The sequence below is a fragment of the Salmo salar genome, chromosome ssa26 (genome assembly GCF_905237065.1).
Source record: "Salmo salar chromosome ssa26, Ssal_v3.1, whole genome shotgun sequence".
Lineage (NCBI taxonomy): Eukaryota > Metazoa > Chordata > Actinopteri > Salmoniformes > Salmonidae > Salmo > Salmo salar.
Genome location: NC_059467.1, coordinates 34418225 through 34430724, shown reverse-complemented (window position 1 = coordinate 34430724; position 12500 = coordinate 34418225). Strand labels below are relative to the sequence as shown.

Sequence of the window (12500 nt, the reverse complement as noted above, 5' to 3'; positions counted from 1 at the left end):
TGAGGGAAGAAGTACAACTGCCAACACCAAAGTCCAAAGGGATACATTCTAATAACAAGTATATCACATAAGCATATTATGCAGATAAGACATCTTAATTATATATGTTACCCAACTAATTCTGATTCATCCACCACAATTGTTTTATTTATGATGTAGACTATTGTTTTGTTGTGATGTATTGTTTTATTTATGATGTAGACTGTTGTGTTGTTGTGATGTGTTGTTTTATTTATGATGTAGACTATTGTTTTGATGTATTGTTTCATTTATGACGTAGTGTCACGACCTGCCCTGAGAGAGACGGTTTATTTCTCTATTTTGTTAGGTCAGGGTGTGGGGTGGGCATTCTGTTTTGTATTTCTTTGTGTTGGGCCGAGTATGGTTCCTAATCAGAGGCAGCTGTCTATCGTTGTCTCTGATTAGGAATCATAATTAGGCAGCCTTTTCCCACCTGTGTTTTGTGGGTAGTTATTTTCTGTTTTGTATTTCATTACCCGACGGAACTGTTTGGCTTTTCGGTTTGTTTCTTTGTTCTAGTGTTTTCATTGTTTAAATAAATATGATGAACACTTACCACGCTGCGCTTTGGTCCCCTCTTTACGACAGCCGTAACAGAACTACCCACCACCAAAGGACCAAGCAGTGTGGTCAGGAGGACTGGACATGGGAGGAAATCTTTGATGGGGCAGGACCCTGGACAAGGCCTGGGGAGTATCGCCGTCCGCAAGAGGAGATAGAGGCAGCGAAAGCGGAACGGCGATACTATGAGGAACAAGCACAGCAACAACGGAAGCCCGAGAGGCAGCGGCAAAACATTTTTTTGGGGGGGACACACGGGGAGATTGGCGAAGTTGGGGTTGAGACCTGAGCCAACTCCCCGTGCTTACCGTGGGGTGCGAGTGACCGAGCAAGCACCGTGTTATGCGGTGATGCTCACTGTGTCGCCAGTGCACACTCACAGCCCGGTACGCTTGGTGAAAGCTCCTCACCGTTGCCATGCTAGAGTTGGTCGTCAGCCAGGAAGAAGTGCGCCGGCTCAGCGTTCCTGGTCTCCAGTGCGTCTCTTCGGCCCAGGTTATCCTGCGCCAGCTCTACGCACGGTACCCCCTGTTCACCAGCACAAACCAGTTCGTCCTGTGCCAGTGCTCCACCCTTGCTGGGCTAAATTAAACATCCAGCCAGGACGGGTTGTGCCAGCCCTAAACTCCAGACCTCCAGTGCGCCTCCACGGCCCAGTATACCCTGAGCCTGCTCTGCGCACCCAGTCTTCTGTGTGTTTCCCCAGTCCGGTGAGACTGGTTCCAGCTCCACGTAGGAAGCCTCCAGGGATGATCTATGGTCTGAAGCCTCCAGTGATAATCCATGGCAGGAAGCCTCCAGTGATAATCCATGGCCCGGAGCCTGTAGGGATGATCCATGGCACAAAGCCTCCAGTGATAATCCATGGCCCGGAGCCTGTAGGGAGGATTCATGGGCCGGAGCCTGTAGGGATGATCCATGGCCCGGAGCCTGTAGAGATGATCCATGGCACGAAGCCTCCAGTGATAATCCATGGCCCGGAGCCTCCAGTGATGATCCAAGGCACAAAGCCTCCAGTGATGATCCATGGCGCGGAACCTGTAGTGATGATCCATGGCACGGCGCCTGCAGCGACGGTCCCCAGTCCGGAGCCTTCAGCGACGCTCTCCAGTCCGGAGCCTCCAGCGACGCCCCCCAGTCCGGAGCCTCCAGCGACGCCCCCCAGTCCGGAGCCTCCAGCGACGCTCCCCAGCCCGGAGTCTTCAGCGGCGGCCTGCAGCCCGGAGTCTTCAGCGGTGGTCGGCAGTTCAGAGCCTCCGGCGATGATCCACGGTCTGGTTCCTCCAGCGACACAGAAGCGGGGAGATCAGCGGGCGGTGTGGGGGCTACGCCTCGAACCAGAGCCACCGCCAAGTATAGATGCCCACCCGGACCCTCCCCTATAGGTTCAGGTTTGCAGCCGGGAGTCCGCATCTTTGGGGGGGTACTGTCACGCCCTGACCTGAGAGAGACGGTTTGTTTCTCTATGTGGTTAGGTCAGGGTGTGGGGTGGGCATTCTATGTTTTGTATTTCTTTGTGTTGGGCCGAGTATGGTTCCTAATCAGAGGCAGCTGTCTATCGTTGTCTCTGATTAGGAATCATACTTAGGTAGCCTTTTCCCACCTGTGTTTTGTGGGTAGTTATTTTCTGTTTTGTATTTCATTACCCGACGGAACTGTTTGGCTTTTCGGTTTGTTTCTTTGTTCTAGTGTTTTCATTGTTTAAATAAATATGATGAACACTTACCACGCTGCGCTTTGGTCCCCTCTCTACGACAGCCATAACACGTAGACTATTGTTTTGTTGTGATGTATTGTTTTATTTATGATGTAGACTTGTTTTGTTGTGATGTGTTGATTTGTTCCTGTTTGGACCTCAGGAAGAGTAGCAGCTGCCTTGGCAACAGCTAATGGAGATACTAATACAATCCCTTCCTGATTTGCTGTGTCCTTTCAAAGCTCAATGTTCAACTATTCATACGTGTATTGATAATACAGTCAGATATTGAAGGTCAGATCAAAGACCAATCAAGTGAATTATGAAAAAACGAGACGTCCCTTCGTATTCAGATTAGGTCATGTGGTATAGGTTGTCAAACAAAACCTCCATGGGGAGAATGTATATATAACTCAGCAATTATTTATGTTCTGAGGTAGCCGTTCATATGCTGAGCATGACATGCATGACAAATTGTGTAAATCTTTGTTTTATTCCCCAAATCTCTCCAGTCTTTCTTGGATAATTGCCCAGATTGGTCTGATTGGTGCAGTGCACAGTACTCTCTGGGGAGATTATATGATGTAAAGATCCTGGTCATATAGCTCCTAAACCACCTATACATTGTAATTACCAGACATAGAAACTGAACCTATAGTACAATATCTAGTGTCAACTATAAGATAAGGGTCAAAGTCAAACAATGATTTTGGTCTTTAAATTATAATTTCAAAATGGCCTTAAAATGACAATCAAAACCGATCGAAATCTGAAATACATTTTCATATTCTGGCGTTGAATTTCATCTCTACCTAAATGTTTCTGTCATGTCATATTCTGGTGCTGAATTTCATCTCTACCTAAATGTTTCTGTCATGTCATATTCTGGCGCTGAATATCATCTCTACCTAAATGTTTCTGTCATGTCATATTCTGGTGCTGAATTTCATCTCTACCTAAATGTTTCTGTCATAGGGTGATATGAGTTCCATAGGCCTACTATGTGGACAAACAACAGTTTTAATTCATTGTTGTCAATCAAAGGTGAAAATAATTAAGTCTTACTATTTAATTAGTTCTCAGTTTCCAAAGTAAAGGTCAATGTACATCAACTGTATATGTAGGCTAATATGCATCCTGATTCAAGATAATTTATGTCCCACAACAACTGAGTTTCCTGTTATAAAACATGACAAGTGGAGAACTCGATGAACATCCTCCAATTTTCTGGTAATTTCATGCCAGCTTTTCCCCTCTGTAGCTAATTTGGTTATTTTCCAGCTATTTTAGGAGATAATCAAATACATTAACATTGTACAAAACATATTCTATTCCACTTTGTCTATGAGGCCTTTTGTTGTGAACGTCTCTGCACAGATGAAGGGTTGTTGTGTTCAGGGAGGGAACAAAGAGGTGTCAGTGTGGCAGCCTACTGGAAACATCTCCTGGTGGTACATCCAGCGACAGTTATATAAATACACCTATTTATTCAAGAGAAACCGCTTCAGTTTCTCCAGACACAGATATATCAAAGACAGTCTTACAGGAACACATGTTCCCTGAGATATTTGGTGAGGAGGCCTATTAGGAAACTACAGGACTAGTTGTAGTAGGCCTAATGCTGGTGGTTTACAGCTATGTTTATTTGACCCATTTTGTATTTTGGATCTTAACTACCGGTATGTTAACTAACTTATTGATGTAACAAATGAGAAGGACCATGTGGTATACCACTCATCATCATCATCATCATCATCATCACAACCACTACCTATGCAAGACAATCGATTCAGATAAACTTGATAAACATGATCATAATCCCCATGTCGGATTTGGCCAATGGCGTGCTGTGACATCAAATAGCCACATAACCCTGCACCAATCTAATCGCGTCCCTCTCACGAGCCACACCCACTGGTTCTCCGCCCAGCCATCCCTCATGCACTGTGCTGCCGCCGGATGCAGTTGTCATGGAGATGGAAAAGGACCCAGCTTCCGCTCGTCGTGCTGTTGCCATGGAAATCCCCGTGGCAGCAGCATCGCTCTCTGTAGCGCCAGGAGATCCGGAGGAGCAGTGCGAGCCCGCCCTACCCTTTCAGCACGGTGGACAGCACCATAGGACCAGACCGCCGTTTAACCACGGGAGATTTTATATGCTGATAGTTATCGGAGAAATCTCAACGGACCACCACCTTCAGTCTGCCAAAAAACACATAAAACAGGGTGAGTGGGCTACTTGAATGGGTATTATAAGTCTTTACACATCTTTCTAAACTGTTGAAGTTCAAGATTGCCCACAAAGATTTTGTTTTATGTAAAAATGTAGTTTGTTTAGATGTCAGAGGCTTGACCCCTATGCGTTGGCCTGCACTTGCAATATTCAAATGTATGACAAAAATCAAACCAAATAGTTTTTAGAACAAGCTGTGACTTTGTTAGGAATATTGTCATCTAATTCATCCGTTGCAGCGGATCAAAAAGGGAGCGGATGACGCCTACATCTCAAACGTAGGCTGCTGCATGAGTGGGTTGGATTTCACATTGAACAGAGCTGTTTGGTAATGCATACATAGAGGACACTGCACCAGATGTATAGCCCCCTATATGGCTGAATATAGCAATACGGAACACAAAACTATTCTACTGTATGTGATATCCTGAATGGTTTCTGGTATAAAGGGTTGAATTACTATTTATAGTTTGCAATGGATTATTCTCCATAGTTATTGCAGTTGGCTAGAATAACTAAGAATTTACAAATGTGCAATCAGTAGGCCCTACTGGGTTATCTGAAACACTGGAAAATAGATGACCGGAAATAATTCCAGACAAAAAAACATGATGTGAATATGATGTTAAATTATTCTAGAGAAAACTGTGACGGGTCGTTGAATAGAATACGGTTGTGCATGGAGGCAATACACTGGTCAATCAAGACAAAAAACAAACCCTGCCCTGAAAACTCTTCCTGTCCCAATGGACACTCTATTAAATGAGAACTGGCATCATTCAGGGAAACAGCTTGCATACTGAGTAGCTCACTGTTTACAGGGGGCGTAATAAGGTTCATCATATAACTGCCAGTATTAATAACAATCACCTTCCTACAAGAGGTTATTTGCCAACCCAGTCATTTTCTGATGTTACTGTACATTAAGGGTTATCAGCTCAGTGCTCGAAGGCCATGGTGTTTAATGGTTTTTAATCCATGCCTTTGATTCAGTGGTTGATTAAGATGGTGAAAGCCAGGTGTGTGCCCTCTCCAGCCTATTAGTAGAAATCTACCAATCAGTGCCAAGGAGCAATAACAACCAGCAGGGTCATGTTCATTAGGTCACGCAATAGAACTCAGACCCTAGACAGGCCCCTCCACTCCAACAGTAATGTGTTTGTTGTATAGTTATAGAGCATTGTGGGTAATGTAGTGCATCATGCTACATTTGTTATTGTATGTTAACAGGACTGCGGTCGTGGGACATCGATCTGACTCTGTGCGACCTGAACAGAGAGCTACAGCTCTTCGCAACGCGACACTCTGCCCAGTTCTCCTCAGAGGTCAAAGGTCAGTCCTGTTCAGGATCAAAGGTGACAGTTTGGGGTTGCACGACTTACATGGACAAACGGGCCTTGCAATAAATTAGCAAGTTCAAAGGGATCAGTTTGAGGAAGGCGAGGCGCAGAATCACTCATCTTGATCACATAATGAGTAGTTTTTTGGGATGCAAGTGGATTTGTAGATCAGTGATTCTGAGCAGTTCGACTGCAATACAGTCAATCAATCTCAAACATACATACTAACGAGAGGAGAGGAACTGACGAACAGTGTCATCCCATTGTCTTGAGTCTAGTGTTTCTGTGTGTCATGTCTGCTTGGTTTGTGTGTTTACCACATTTTACAGAAATTGCTGATAAACAGATGTAGCGTTTCCTCATATTTCCTCCTTATGAGCCTAATCAATAAAAAATTGATACATCAGCCCTGATGCAGTCTGGACAGCTTTGCTCTGTTATTACACTAAGTAGCTTTGAAAGGTTTTGCCAGAATAAATAAAACGTTTGGTGACAGGAGCCGTTTGAGAGAATTCATGGGTTGCGCCCCAAATAGTACCCTATTCCCTATTTGGTGCACTACTTTTGACCAGAGTCCTGGTTCCTTTCAGGGCTCTAAAGGAAGTCGCACACTCATCTCTATTGCTGTGGGGTTTTTTTTACCAACACTTCGGCCAAAGAACAGGGTGTTCTTTCCAAGCTGTAGTTAGTTGCTGCAAGAACTTGCAGTGGCCTTATCACTGACATCCACCTGCCTGTCTGTCTGCGGTTATGACTGCTGAAGGACACATACAAACCTACAGTGCCTAGTGAAAGTCTACACACTCCTTGCACAGTTGTCACATTTTGCTGACTTAAAATGAAATCTAAAAAAGAAATAATTCCATTTTTTTCCTACACAACCTGCTTAACATTTTCAAAGTGAAGGAAAAAGGATAGAACATTTCTGAAATTAATAACAAATAAAAAATGCCTTGATTACGTACAGTTGAAGTCAGAAGTTTACACACACCGTAGCCAAATACATTTAAACTCAGTTTTTCACAATTCCTGACATTTAATCCTTGTATATATTCCCTGTCTTAGGTCAGTTAGGATCACCACTTTATTTTAAGAATGTGAAATGTCAGAATAATAGTAGAGAGAATTATTTATTTCAGCTTTTATTTCTTTCATCACATTCCCAGTGGGTCAGAAGTTTACATACACTCAATTAGTATTTGGTAGCATTGCCTTTACATTGTTTAACTTGGGACAAACATTTCAGGTATCCTTCCACAAGCTTCCCACAATAAATTGGGTGAATTTTGGCCCATTCCTCCTGACAGAGCTGGTGTAACTGAGTTAGGTTTGTAGGCCTCCTTGCTCGCACATGCTTTTTCAGTTCTGCCCACAAATCTTCTATAGGCTTGAGGTCAGGGCTTTGCGATGGCCACAATACCTTGACTTTGTTGTCCTTAAGCCATTTTGCCACAACTTTGGAAGTATGCTTGGGATCATTGTCCATTTGGAAGACCCATTTCCAACCAAGCTTTAACTTCCTGACTGATGTCTTGAGATGTTGCTTCAATAGATCCACAGAATTTTCCTGCCTCATGATGCCATCTATTTTGTGAAGTGCACCAGTCCCTCCCGCAGAAAAGCACGCCCACAACATGATGCTGCCACCCCCGTGCTTCACGGTTGGGATGGTGTTCTTCGGCTTGCAAGCCTCCCCCTTTTTCCTCCTAACATAACGATGGTCATTATGGCCAAACAGTTCTATTTTTGTTTCATCAGACCAGAGGACATTTCTCCAAAAAGTACGATCTTTGTCCCCATGTGCAGTTGCAAACCGTAGTCTGGCTTTTTTATGGCGGTTTTGGAGCAGTAGCTTCTTCCTTGCTGAGCGGCCTTTCAGGTTATGTCAATATAGGACTCATTCTACTGTGGATATAGATACTTTTGTACCTGTTTCCTCCAGCATCTTCACAGTGTCCTTTGCTGTTGTTCTGGGATTGATTTGCACTTTTCTCACCAAAGTACGTTCATCTCTAGGAGACAGAACGGGTCTCCTTCCTGAGCGGTATGACGGCTGCATGGGCCCATGGTGTTTATACTTGCGTACTATTGTTTGTACAGATGAATGTGGTAGCTTCAGGCATTTGGAAATTGCTCCACAGGATGAACCAGACTTGTGGAGGTCTACAATTTTTTTTTCTGAGGTCTTTGCTGATTTCTTGTGATTTTCCCATGATGTCAAGCAAAGAGGCACTGAGTTTGAAGGTAGGCCTTGAAATACATCCACAGGTACACCTCCAATTGACTCAAATTATGTCAATTAGCCTATCAGAACCTTGACATAAAGCCATGACATAATTTTCTGGAATTCTCCAAGCTGTTTAAAGGCACAGTCAACTTAGTGTATGTAAACTTCTGACCCACTACAATTGTGATACAGTGAATTATAAGTGAAATAATCTGTCTGTAAACAATTGTTGGAAAAATTACTTGTGTCATGCACAAAGTTGATGTCCTAACCGACTTGTAAAAACTATAGTTTGTGGTTGAGTGGTTGAAAAACGAGTTTTAATGACTCCAACCTGAGTGTATGTAAACTTCTGACTTCAACTGTATGTCTTCACACCCCAGAGTTAATACTTGGTGGAAGCAACTTTGGCAGGAATTACAGCTGTAAATCATTTCAAATGAGATTCTACCAACCCCTCTTAGGGCAACATATATCCATTGTTTTTGTCAAAATTGCTCAACCTCTGTAAGTTTGGTTGGGAATCAAAGTATGGACAGCAATATTCAACCCTGTCTCTGATTTTCAAGGAGATTTAAGTCTTTGTTATTTTAATGTGTTCATTGTCCCACTGAAAAATACAACTCTATCCCAGGGTTAGGTATTCAGAATACTGAGGAAGGTTTTCTGCACTTTTTACCTGGGCTTTGCTCCTTTTATATTTATTTTGATCCTGACAAACCACAGTCCCTGCAGGTGACAAGCATACCCATAACATGATGCTGCCACCAAAATACTTGAAAATACAGAGGGTTGATTAGTTATCAGATTTTGTCGAGTCTGGGCTTCCGGTACAGCCACACAAGACATGCAAACACAATACATGCAGACTAAGAGATGACAATAATAGGTCATCTCAGCAGACATCTCTATTATTGTCTCTTATCTCTTATCTGTATCCCATATAGCACCCTATTCCCTATATAGTGCACTACTTTTGACCAGGGCCCATAGCACTATGTAGGGAATAGGGTGCCATTTGGAACGCTGCCCTTGAATGGAGTCACTATTCTCCAGGCAAGAGAAGGCACCACGGGAATGGGCTGTAGATGATATGGGGCGTATCGACCAGACTCTCATATTAAGGGTATAGGAGACTGTGGATCAATGGTTCTAATGTCAAAGTGAACACAATCTTCCCTGGGTGAAGATGAGACCAGAGCCTGTGGTGAGCCAGTGTAGCTGTGGAACTACTGTATGTCTGTGGGTCATCACTATCCGGCCATGCTGGAGAAGACGGAAGTACAATGCCTTCTATTCACAAATGCAGATTTGATAACTAACCCTAACCCTTAGTCTAGGATTGGCCTTAACCCAAACCCTAACCCTAGAAACCATGCTTGCTTATTAGGTATGAATGAGTATTGTCACTTTTGTCCATTCTAGCATGGTTCTCTGGTGACTACCCTGCCTGTTGCTTACAGCAGCAACTGTCAAACCATGAGTTTATGTCATCTTCTCCTCATTGGTCCTTCTTGTATAAGCAGTCACTGAAATACTATTTATTTTTGTGTGTCTATTTCTGATATACACTGATATATCTCATTATTGACGCAGCAGCAGAGTTGAGCATATGTTGTTGCCACTTCCCATGATCCCGTGTGAGAAACTGATCAAAGGAGCCTCTAGATCTCTATATCTCTCTCCATCCACCCACTCATTTCACAAGGGCCAGTGCTGGCTCATGCTACAGAGGTAGGATCTTAATTTGATCATTCTTTTGTTGCTGAGAAACGCAGATGACCTTCGTGATTTACATAAATTCACTGAAAACCCACAGTAACACACAAGTTATATTAACAGTATTGCTTTTTTTGGCCACCTAATAGCCTTGTGATCAAACATCATTATGGACTAAACGTTCAAATCCTGTTGCTGCAGGACTATTTTGCTGTGACAATATACTATAGGTCAAATTAAGATCCTACATCTGTATAAATTGTTTTCAGACCACTGAATCTTTAGCAAGAAAGGAGAGAGGCTAAAAGTGAAACGGGTTCTGTTTTCATCCCAAATGACACCATACACACTATATAGCACTGCTTCTGACCAGGGGCTCTGGTGGGGGGGGGGGGGGGTTCTGGTCAAAGGTAGTGGACTATATTTATTTAACTACGCAAGTCAGTTAAGAACAGTTAAGGCCTAGAAACAGTGGGTTAACTGCCTTGTTCAGGGGCAGAATGACAGATTTGTACCTTGTCAGCTCAGGGATTTGATCTTGCAACCTTTTGGTTACTAGTCCAACGCTCTAACCACTAGGCTATGCTGCCGCCCCAGGGAGCAGAGTGTCATTTGAGACAAAACCTATATACTATGAACATACAGTTCATAGTATATAGGATAATTGGCAAGGGAAGAAATCTAGGCATTTAGCATAGAAGTGAGTGTGAAGTGAAAATGACTGTATTACCTGGAATACAGTATGTGAACAGGGTAGGAAATGTAGGATACGCCCACATGGCACCCTATTCTCTTTAAAGTGCACTACTTTGGATCAGAGGGCAGTGATCAAAATAAGTGCACTATAAAAAGAATAGAGTGCCACTTGGGACACAGCTCTGTCTAAAGGGGTTGGAATATGGAGGAGGGGGGTATCAAAAACATAAATACCATAACCATGCAAGGCTTTGATTTAAAAAAAAATCTATTGAGAACTGAAGTGAAACCCAAGGCAAGTCATACACACAACCTATCCTACTGATATGAACATAAAAGGTGTGGGGGGGTAGGGGGTGGCATACATGACAAACACATTTTTGCATGGGGAAAGATGATAGCCTCTGTCCCTCAGGAAGTGGATTTGAATACTGAGCACTGTTCACAGCGACGTTCTAGTTTGGTATACCAGACTACATGTCTTGTCTGACAGCCCCCTATTTGCATACCACTGTTTGATCTTCCATCTCTGCATAATCACACATCAGGTTGCTATTGGACCAATCCACCAATCCAAATCCATTTGATTAGGATGCACTGTCGCAGTCAGGGTGCCTGTTTTGGGTACTCTGTCTGACAACACCTGACAAACACTTATTCCTTTACTTGACTGTTTTACCTACCTCGATCCTACCAGTTTTATCTCCTATATTTCCTTTGCTTGTTGTCCCCCTCTATCTTCCATCCCTCCATTATTACTCTCCCTCTATCCTTGCAGCTCTCTCATGAACAAAACAATGTCCTACACTAATGATGATTTTACCAGTAATTAAATGCCTCCTTCCCACCTCTTTCTCTCCATCCTCCCTCCATCTCTCACCACCTCTTTCTCTCCATCCTCCCTCCATCTCTCACCACCTATTTTTATTTATTCTCACAGTCCCTCTCTCTTTGCAGTCTCCCTACTTTCTCTCTCTCCCTCTTATATACCATCTCTCATCTCTCTCTCTCTCTCTCTCTCTCTCTCTCTCTCTCTCTCTCTCTCTCTCTCTCTCTCTCTCTCTCTCTCTCTCTCTCTGTGGGTGAGTGAAGCTTGATTAAAGCACGATGGGGCTTGTAGGTGCCAGTGCTGAGGTCTGCATAAAATAGCATCGCTCACCCTGAGCCCCCTGCTTTCAGGCAGAGAGCAATAACTCAGACCTGCTCCAGCGCAGCCTTGGATCCAGGCTTCTTTTTGAGAAAGACACCATATTTCTGAGGTTGGCAGGTGGCATTACCATTAACCCTTGCCAGCACTGAATAAGACCTCAACTCAGCGTTGTGTTGTTTCTGCTCAGTGTCCTGTTACATTCAGACCCCTATACTGTTACTGGCAGACCACCATAGACTGTTACTGGCAGACCCTCATGGACTGTTACTGGCAGACCACCATAGACTGTTACTGGCAGACCACCATAGACTGTTACTGGCAGACCCTCATGGACTGTTACTGGCAGACCACCATAGACTGATACTGGCAGACCACCATAGACTGTTACTGGCAGACCACCATAGACTGTTACTGGCAGACCCTCATGGACTGTTACTGGCAGACCACCATAGACTGATACTGGCAGACCACCATAGACTGTTACTGGCAGACCCTCATGGACTGTTACTGGCAGACCCTCATAGACTGTTACTGGCAGACCCTCATGGACTGTTACTGGCAGACCCCCATAGACTGTTACTGGCAGACCCTCATGGACTGTTACTGGCAGACCACCATAGACTGTTACTGGCAGACCGTCATAGACTGTTACTGGCAGACCCTCATGGACTGTTACTGGCAGACCACCATAGACTGTTACTGGCAGACCCCTATAGACTGTTACTGGCAGACCCTCATGGAATGTTACTGGCAGACCCTCATAGACTGTTACTGGCAGACCCCCATAGACTGTTACTGGCAGACCCTCATGGACTGTTACTGGCAGACCCTCATGGACTGTTACTGGCAGACCCCCATAG

The 12500-nt window shown here is 44.0% G+C and overlaps 1 protein-coding gene across 1 annotated transcript in view; it reads left to right on the top strand.

Moving 5' to 3' along the window:
* The first annotated feature begins 4069 nt into the window (after positions 1-4069).
* The window catches only part of LOC106587747 (microtubule-associated protein 1B), a 112702-nt gene continuing 104271 nt past the window's right edge, over positions 4070-12500 (top strand). Inside the window, exons 1-2 of the mRNA XM_045708991.1 lie at positions 4070-4501; positions 5739-5840. Coding sequence (XP_045564947.1) covers positions 4249-4501; positions 5739-5840 — 355 coding nt within the window. The 5' untranslated portion in view covers positions 4070-4248. The remainder of the gene's footprint in view (positions 4502-5738; positions 5841-12500) is intronic.